We start from the raw sequence: 9,957 nt of genomic DNA on the forward strand, positions 1-9,957 counted from the left end.
CACCACCAGACCAGCACTATAGGAAATGTTGAAGGGTCTTCTTTAAGAAGAAGCTAATGAACAAAAGAATCTGATGAACTAAATAGATCCAGAGGCATTGATGCATGCAACATACAATCATATTTTAGAGGTAAGAGGGAAGGGAGGTGGAGGGTGGGAAGAGATTAACCAAAGAAGTTATATGCATATATGCATAACCCATGGACACAGACAATAACAGGGTGAAGGCCTGGGAAGGGGGTGGGAGTGAGGTGGAGGGGGTCAATTGGGGGGAAAAAGTGGGAAACCTGTAATACTTTCAACAATAAAGATAAATTTTAAAAAAAATCAATTAGAATACACACAGTAAAAAAATAAACATAAAAAAGAATTAGAATGTATATTAATAAGAATTTATGATAAGTAGCAAAGTATGTATAAATAATTATTTAATAAATAACTTTTATATGTACTTTTAGCTGATTTTACAAAAGAAATAAACCATACAAATTCAAGCAAATATATGACAGTCACTCTAATGTGCATTTTCAAATGCAGTCCATAGCTTCTACCACTAAACAACTGAGTAAAGGACACTTTCAATTTCATGGAGGTTCATGAAAGAGCAGGAAAAGTATTTTAAATGTAGGACCTTAAATTATGAACTTGCAAAGCTTCATATGTATAGTAAAAATGGCAAAGGTCATATCTTCTACATCCCAAGTAGGAAGCAATCATCATATCTCATTATACATTCTTTAAATCAAGTAACTGATTAAAGACCCTGCAGTTGGCGCATGTGGTTGATTATGCTGTTTTCATAAATATGATTACCAGCTGTTCTGCAAAACAGTAAGGTATAATTCTATGGATTGTATTCTAAAAATAAATTACACCTAGATGAATCTTTTTGGAAAATTTTACCAAGTAGAATCATCTTCAGTGCTCTTCTGAACCAGGGATAGAAAAATGCATAAACCATTGGATTAAAAGCAGAGTTCAAGTAGCCAAACCAAATTAATGCATCATTCAATGTGAGTGGAATAGTATAGCCCAGGAAAGGATCCATGACTGTGCAGACGAAGAAAGGACACCAGCATATTAGGAAAACTCCCATCACAATCCCTAAAGTCTTTGCAGCTTTTCTTTCTTTGCTTCGTGAAATTCCATTTTTCTCTTCCAATTCAATTTGAAGCTTCCGGTTTGCATTATTAATTGATTTTGCCTGCCCTTTAGCTATGAAATATATTCTATAATAGACACACAACATAATAGATCCAGGTATATAGAAAGAAGTCATAAAGGCCAGTACCCCAGGTGCTTTGCTAAAGAAGACAGAGCAACCCCCGACACAATGAGTGTGTTTGTAATACATCTGTTCAGCTCCTTTGAAGTTTAGCTCCAGAAAGATCATCCCAAATGCAAAAAGAGCAGGGATGCTCCAGCTAATGAAGATCATCACAGAAATAACCAAGCTACTGATCTTGGCTTTGTATCTCAACGGGTCACACACAGCATAGTAGCGGTCAATGGAAATGAAGGACAAGTGGAAAATGGATGCTGAGCTCAGCATAATATCAGTGCTGGTGTGAATTTTACAGAAGACTTCTCCAAAATACCAGCAGTGCTCAGCAGATCTCACCATGCTATAAGGCATGACCAGGCACCCCAGCAGGAAGTCCACGGTGGCCATGGAATGAATGAGCCAATTAGTTGGGGTATGAAGTTGCTTGAAGTGTGATATGGAAATAATAACTATCAGATTGCCGATCACTGTGGTCAGAATTACGAGCACCATTAAACTATACAGGGAAGCACGGCCAGCATTCGGCAAGCTGCTGTTCACACAGGAAATATTGATTATATTGTGGCAAAAGGACATCGTTCCTGAGGGCTCTCTGCCAGTTTATTTCTTCCTTTATGTGTTGAATCTTTCTTCTAAATCCATAATCCGGTTAAAGCTCCATCTTTTATTTCCATATATCTATCCCAGAAACCTGGAAGGAAAAAAAGAGTGGGTCATTGGCAATTTGATTTCTCTTAACACACCCACCTATTACTTCTTGCTGAACAATAATTATTTTGGAAGGAGCTTTTATTTCTAAGTTTAGTTCAATAGTTGAGTTTAATAATGTTTTTAACATCAACTTGATGTCAGATACTGTGCTAGAAATAAAAGGTTGAGTTATTAGGTTGACATATACAAAACTGTCATTTTTGTAGGTCAGAGAAGGTCAAATGATGAATTTTTCATAGCTTTAATCCATGGAACTAGTCTTTGCTCAAAGGAAAGTTTTGTAAGGAAAGTTTATGTTCTAAAAGGTAGATACAACTTGCTAGAAAGTTTAGAATTGAAATGCCTGAGTGAAAAAACAGTGAAATATTTTAAATGTGCCTCTTGTAGAGAATATCCACTAATCCTGCTTTTACACTTGATCACATATATTTTTTATTTTATAATTGATTATAATAGAAAGAAAATGCATACCTTTACTTCCACTTTACAAAGCACTTATATATATATTCCATAGATTATTTCATTTAACATTTGGACATCGATAATAGCAACATTATTACTTGTAAGGAAGAGTTGACAATTTTACTAGCAAGAAATCGAGGTTTAGTTCATAAAACCATTAAAGCTGGAATATGACCTGGTGTCTCACTTACTAGTACAGTTTCTTTATTACTAACCCAGGGTTTTTTGTTGTTGTTGTTGTTTTTTTACTGCAGAAAGGATCAAGTCAGATAAATTATTTTCAAGAACATTAAGCTGTGAACTTTCATATAAGAATATAGAATGTCTGGTATAATGGCATCTGCTACTAAAGTGTGTTATTGTGACCCAAATTATTGAGCATTTAAAATATGCAGACAGCCCGGCCCGGTGTGGCTCAGTGGTTGAGCATCTACCTAGGATCCAGGCGATCGGGGTTCGATTCCTGGTCAGCACACATGCCCGGGTTGTGGGCTCGATCAATGGCTCTCTCATCATTGATGTTTCTCTCTCTCTCTCCCTCTCCTTTCCTCTCTCTGAAATCAATAAAGATATATTTAAAAAAATAAAATAAAATATGCAGACCAAAGCGTATGGTAAGAAGTCATGTGGCATAGAGAAAAGAGTGCTGAGATGAGAACCCAGGGAAAGTGAGCTTCAGTGTGGGCTGTGGGCATGGCACTGGAACTATTTTTAATTTTTTTAAACTCTAAAACCTATGAAAATTTTTTTCTCATGCAATAACAATTTATAAAACAGATAAAAGTAAAATCTTGTTAAAACAGAGATGTGTCCTTCTACTAGCTTCCTCCTCATGATTCACTGAAGAACCTCAAAGCTTCACGGAATCTGGTTTAAAAATGTCCCTTTTGTGCCCGGCCGGGCGTGGCTCAGTGGTTGAGCATCGACCTGGGATCTAGGCGATCGGGGTTCGATACCCAGTCAGGGCACATGCCCAGGATGCAGGCTAGCCGATCAATGACTCTCTCATCATTGATGTTTCTATCTAGCTCTCTCCCTCTCCTTTCCTCTCTCTGAAATCAATAAAGATATATTTAAAAAAAAAAAAAGGCCCTTTTGTTTCTATATGATTCTGTAGTTGTCAGCTAAATTACGGAACTTGCAGTATATTTTGCTATATGTATATATAGTATAGCTATATATCTATCATATGTAATAGAGATAGATGATATATAGATAGACGATAGATAGGTAGATGGATGGATGGATAGATAGATAGATAGATAGATAGATAGATAGATAGATAGATAGATGATAGATAGATAGATAGATAGATAGATAGATAGATAGATAGATAGGATAAATAGAAGGTAGTTTGGAGGAAGAATCTAAATTTCAGGCAATCAATGAACAACCCGACACTATATTGTGGAACTGCTAGAAAATAAAACAAGTCTTAGAATTCCAGGAGCTTGTCTCCTGTTCATCTCTTCCCATTCCCTCTGGGCTAACATTGCATATCAAAACCACATAGTAATCTAAATTTATCCCAAACTAAAATTGGATGATTAGAATATTTAGGAACTAAAATGCATATTTTAGTAAATTTAAAACATCTCTCCTCCAATCACTTTCTGCCTTCTGTTCCCAGGAGGAAACATATTCATACCAAATGAATCATAAGGTTTCTAGATAAAAACCGAGGGACTCAGAGGCTTCCCCCCTCATATTTTTACAACCTGATTTTGAGAAATAGAGCCTTAAGCATAGTGTCTTGGAAACTTAATATTAATGACACTTCAATAGAATAATTTTCCTGTCCAGCTTAAAGAACATTATACATCATTTTTGTGTGGGTTTTTTAAAGTGTTATAATTGTTTTTAGATTTACTTAAGTAAATGTCCTATGATGATATCATAAATTGAACGCTTATCTAAGAACATGATATAACAGTGGTTTTTTTTCTTCCAGCTTTAAAAATATAGTTAGCTAGAAATGATTGTTATCTGTATATACAGATTATCCAAGTTGAACATACAATAGTAAGATGGAAAGCTAATAAATCTCTCATGAATTATCTAGCTAAGCAAACACTTCTGTGCAAATGATCTAATCACCTAATGTTTGAAAATGACATATGAATTAAACATATATTGGTAGGAGTTACAGTTTTAAACAGATCTGTCTAGTAAGACAGGAACTTGCTGGGAGAGAGCGCCCAGTGTCCCAAGGAAAGGCCAACCACACTAATCTCACCATGCCCTTTGTCCCTAGTTTCATCAAGCACCCACCTCTAATTGCTCAGCCTCTCATCTCCATACTGTTGTTAACACTTCTAATCTGAACCCGTCTCTTAATGTACCATTACTCACAAAGCCCTTCCAAGTGTGCCCTTTGGAGCTCTTGTTATCACCCTACTTCCTCAGACTCCTTTCTAAATGCTTCCCTCACTTGATTCTAACTAAAACTGCCTCTCCTCTGAGGATACTTTGTCCCTTGTGCTCTACCAAAGGTAGCAAGTTTCTCTCCTATGTCCCTAGAGTCCCTTTATACCATAGGACCTGAAGGAAAAGTCCGTGTCCTCTGGTACTCATTGTCACTGCAGATCACTGTCCCTCCTTCCTTTCGAAACTCCACCCTTTGCAAGCTCTGAAGCTCTGCGTTTAAACTACATCTCCTCCTGCTACAGACATCTAGAGATTCTCGCATCACTTCTTTATTTCTTAAAGATGTTAGCTCCTCACCTCCTGTCACTTTCTCCAAAGCTACCCTTGCCGAAATTCTTAATGATGTTTTTGTCCATGCAAATGATCCAATAATAAGGTAGCCACGGAAGACTAAAATAAGAGCAGGACTTTGAATTTGACCTGAAGGAAGTGAGGAGCTAACCATGTGGGCATCTGGAGGAAATGCAATCCAGCTGGAGGGTACGGCAAGAGCAAAGGCGCTGAGGTGGGAGTGTGACTAGTGTGTTTGCAGAACAGCACAGGTCAAAGTGGTTGGAGCGGGGTGAGCAAAACAGAGAAATAGATGGGGACTGTGCAGGGCTGCCCTGAACAGGGCCTTAGAGGTCACAGGAAGAATTTTAGCTTTGCCTTTGTGTGCAAAGGAAGGAACCAAAGCGCTTTGAATCCAGCCACATGGTCTGACCCATTCTAACACATTCGCTGTGGCTGCTATGTTGAGAACAGGCAGGGAACAAGGACAAAAGCAAGGCCACGAGGAGGAAGCTGTAGCCTGGTGGGAGAGGACGGTGGTTTGGGCAGGGCAGCGGCTGTGACTGTGGACTGTGCTGGTCAAGCTGGGGTATGTTCCGAGACGCAGCAGACAGGATTGTGATGACAGGCGGAACATGGGCTGGGAGAAAGTTGTCATGGAAAATAGCAAGGCTTTGGCTCGAACAGCTTGTGGGATGGAGGTCCTGTTTCCTGAGATGGGAAAGACGGTGGCCGGAGAATGACATGAAGCAGGAGGACGCCAGGAGCTCAGCTTTGAACTTGGGAGGTTGGAGCTGAGCGCTGAACAGCATTGGCCTTTTGTGCCGTTTCCTCTGTTCAAGTTTGGACTTGGCCGGTCACTAACTCTTAGGCCTGGTTTTTCTGAAGCTGGAATAAGTTAAGAATTGTAAAGCAGCATCTTATGCATGCTGTTGATCAAATAAGTAAACATCCAAAGGGAATGTTAAGGGCATATTAAGGGAATGCATAAGAAACATCACAAAGCTTTTTCAAGAATACACATATGTTTAAATTAATATAAAAAGATGTGCTCTTGAGTGCCACTATAGGCAGAGGGAAAGCGAGGGGAACAAAGGGGAAAAAACAGTAAGATAAAATGAAACAAATAGAGGCAGTGTGTTAGAAGGAAATGGGCTGTCTTATATTCACTGCTATAGCCCTGGGGCCTGGAAAGCCTCTAGAACATTCAAAACTGAATAAAGGATTGAATGAATGAACAAATGAACTGAGGAGTTCATTAGCTCATTTCTGTGCTCCTTGGGACCAATAAAATGTGGGTACATACACTTAGCCTGGCTCTAAATTCCAAAGATAAAGGAGAAATTCTCATAGACATTTGGATAGAAATTCCTTGATTGAGGTGGTGGTGTTTGCATGAGTCCAAACTCATCAAATTATACACATTAAATATGTGCAGTTCTGCATGTCAATTATACCTCACTAAAGCTGTTTAAAAAAAATAAATAAGGAAAGAGGACCAGGTTAGCATAGGACTTTTCATCTGTAATTTTGGAAGCCAGAAGGCATTAAGAGCTTAGAAACAATTAAGGAAATAGGATGGCAATTCAACAATCTTATATTCAGCCAAAAAGTGATCATATGAAGGTAAAAGAAAGCCAACAAATGTACATTCATGGCCAGCTTCTGAGAAACTTTAGGAAATACTCTAACAATAAAAAAATAAATCAAACTAAAATTTTGGAGATATTAAGAGATGAATAAAAGGAACATTAATGAATAATATTATCTGAATTAAGATTTTAGTTTAAATTAAAAAATTATTGTGATAATATGACACAATAAGGATTTTTGAAATAAAAATAATACCTTTTGACAAAACACTAAATTTTAAACTGGAACTTAAATTCTCAACTATCTCCCTAACCCCCAGCTGTTATCTGGGTTGGCAAGGGGGTGACAAGTTAAACTTCTCGACTAGATTGTGTGATGCCTAGATAAAAATTTAATTTTATAAAGTTCTCTAGCAACACACACACACAAACAGAATGATATACTCTACATTCTCAATATCATTTACTCAGAGATACTGAAATTAAAACTCAAAAAAAAAATTACAACAAAGAAGACAAATAACACTAGATTTTAGCAATAATTTTTCCTGGGTGGTGAAATAATGGGTGAGTTTTGCTTTCTTCTCTATAATTTCTACATCTTCCAAGTTTTCTACTATGTGAATGTTTCACTTTCATATTAAAAAATATATATTTAATAAAATTAAGTGTATTGTATATGAATCAAGTTTCAAGTGAAACTTAAAGTATTGGTTAATAATTATTAATATATTTATATTATTTGTGCTTCTTTTGCTTAGATAATTCTTTACATGTGTTATATTTACCTTCATATTAAAATCATACTTTTACTAAATTCCTGAACTGAGCCCATACAAATTTGTTCTAGCCTACAAATTTGGAAACAGAATTAGGACTTGATAATAATTTTATTCCAAAAATATGTTTGTAGCTCTGACACTTATCCATTAATTTTATTAAAATACTAGCATACTTTTGAAAATTACTTATTTTAAAAGAGAGAGAGACAAAGGGCAAGGGAAACAGAATTTCCAAATGTTTAGGTCGTGATTCTTGGGATGAGACATTACTGGAAGCAAACTGTTTCCATCCTGAAGAAACAGGAAACGTGGCAAAATCCATTTGTTTGTTTATACATCACCACAGACCCACAGATAAGAGAGAAAAACAATCTCCAGCAATACTGTGGTCAATAGACTATAGCTGAACATGTTTCTGCTGTGTACGTGTATAAGATAATACATATTAGATTTAAATAATCATAACTGAAAGATTCTTAAATTAATGATCTAATATATGGCATGTATAGACACACACACACACACAAACACAAAGTGTGAAGTCATTCAGAAATGTGCCAGGATTATTATTACCAAATAATATTTGTGCAAATCAGATTTTAGTTCAGTAATTTCAAAACCTGTAAAAATCTCTAGGAAGGCTCCTTTTATTATGCTAAAACTAGCCAAGTACACAACATGGAATTTCCTTCCTTATGTATAAGACAAGGAGATTTTAAAAATCCTACTTCAACTTTTCAAACTTCCTAACTTTCCACCGGTAAATTTTTCATACAAGCGAACCATCTTAAACAGCATGTGTAAAGCAAGCTACTTTAAATACATAAGTATTTTTTAGCTTCTCTTGCTAAAGTGGGTATTAGCTAACTAAACTTACAGAAACCTTGTCAATCTTTGCATTCCATAATCCGAAAATGAATGTATGAGGAAGTGCCAGCCCATGGCTAGGTGTCATTCTCTGAGCACTGTCCCTGGAAGAGGTGGCCTGGCCCTCCGGCTGGCCCTGCAGCCCGGCCGGGTGGCAGCGAGCGCAACGGACCTACCTGCTCAGGCAGGTGGCAGCCAGCGGCCGGGCCCGCAGCGGACGCGCTGCCTTCGGAAGGTGCCGCCCGGCTGTGCGGCGGAGCCGCTGCTGCCCTGGCACAGGCCAGGTAACAGACAGGGTGACGCAAACATTCAAATCTGAAAAAGATAAGCTGATAATAAATCTTTCTGACACGAGTTAACAGTCTATTACTGAGAGCTATAACTGGGAGGTGCTTTTATTCTAAACCAGCATCAGGAAGCTAGCAGTGAGCAAGCTAAATGGAGAAGGTAAATATTACCATTACTTTAAAAATAATCTCAAACATGGGCCACCAGTACCCACAGTCATGGGTGTTAACAGCATATAAATTAAAGCACCTGTCATTAAAACTGCCTTAATTGTTGGTTGATTTGAAAGGAAACTAGTCCGGTATTAGACATCTATACGAAGGAAATAACTAGCACTAAAAAAATCATTCCTTTTCAAAACAGATGACTTGTACCACCAAAGGAATATTTCTAAAAAGGAGAATGCCCTAGACTCAATAACATCTTATAGTTAGAAAATAATTTAAAGCAGTGGCTTTCAAGCTTTTTTAACCACTAGGAAGAAATTCATTTTATATTATGATTCAATATACATATAGGTACGCATCCATAACAGAGCAAATGGTTTCATTAAAAATACTCTTACCTCATTCAATGAATTCACTCTGATATTTTCTATTTTATTTTATTTAATTAGTGGGATTTACACCCCATAATGTTTACTAAACACAATTAGGAAAACACTGCTTTTGAATCATATGATCACACATACAGTCTATCAATTTTTTAAATTCCTATATATAAAACTTCCAAAATGACCTATTATACATGGAGCCAGGGCCTTCAATAAAGCAAACTGGATAGCTATACAAGTGTGGTTTCTCATCTACTTCTGTCTCTTGTTCTGCCACCGTAAATCGTAAGACCATTATGATACATTGATTATTGGTTCCAGTTCTTCACTCTCTTAGCATCTTCACCTTTGTCTTTTTGCTTCATTGGGAGTGAGAGGTGTTTCCCTGTCCTTTGAACTTGATCTTGCCATTCGACTTGTGTTGGCCAACAGAATGTAGGCAGAAAACAAGGGTGTCAGTCCAAGCCTGGTCATTAGGACAACTCACATGTTTATGAATGTCCTCTGTGCCATCCTCGTGAGAACATATCCCAGCAAAGCCCACTTGCAAAGAGGTTGAGAGGCATGTGGAACAGACTGAGGCAAAAGATACACAGCACGTGGCAGAGCTATCCTAGCTTCCTGTACAGATTCATGAGCATAAATTGCTGTTATTCTAAGTTACTGAGTTTTGGGGTAGTTTGTTACACAGCATTTTCATGGCAGCACCTACCTGGATTA

General features: G+C 37.3%; 1 protein-coding gene across 1 annotated transcript; it reads right to left on the bottom strand.

The window, feature by feature from the left end:
• Window positions 1–844: 844 nt before the first annotated feature.
• On the bottom strand, window positions 845–1,861 carry TAAR1 (trace amine associated receptor 1; the record flags this gene model as incomplete). Its single annotated transcript, XM_081140394.1, has 1 exon — window positions 845–1,861. The coding sequence occupies one exon, from the start codon at window positions 1,859–1,861 to the stop codon at window positions 845–847; it is 1,017 nt and encodes a 338-aa protein (XP_080996520.1).
• Window positions 1,862–9,957: the final 8,096 nt, after the last annotated feature.

The sequence above is a fragment of the Miniopterus schreibersii genome, assembly GCF_964146895.1.
Source record: "Miniopterus schreibersii genome assembly, chromosome: 6".
Lineage (NCBI taxonomy): Eukaryota > Metazoa > Chordata > Mammalia > Chiroptera > Miniopteridae > Miniopterus > Miniopterus schreibersii.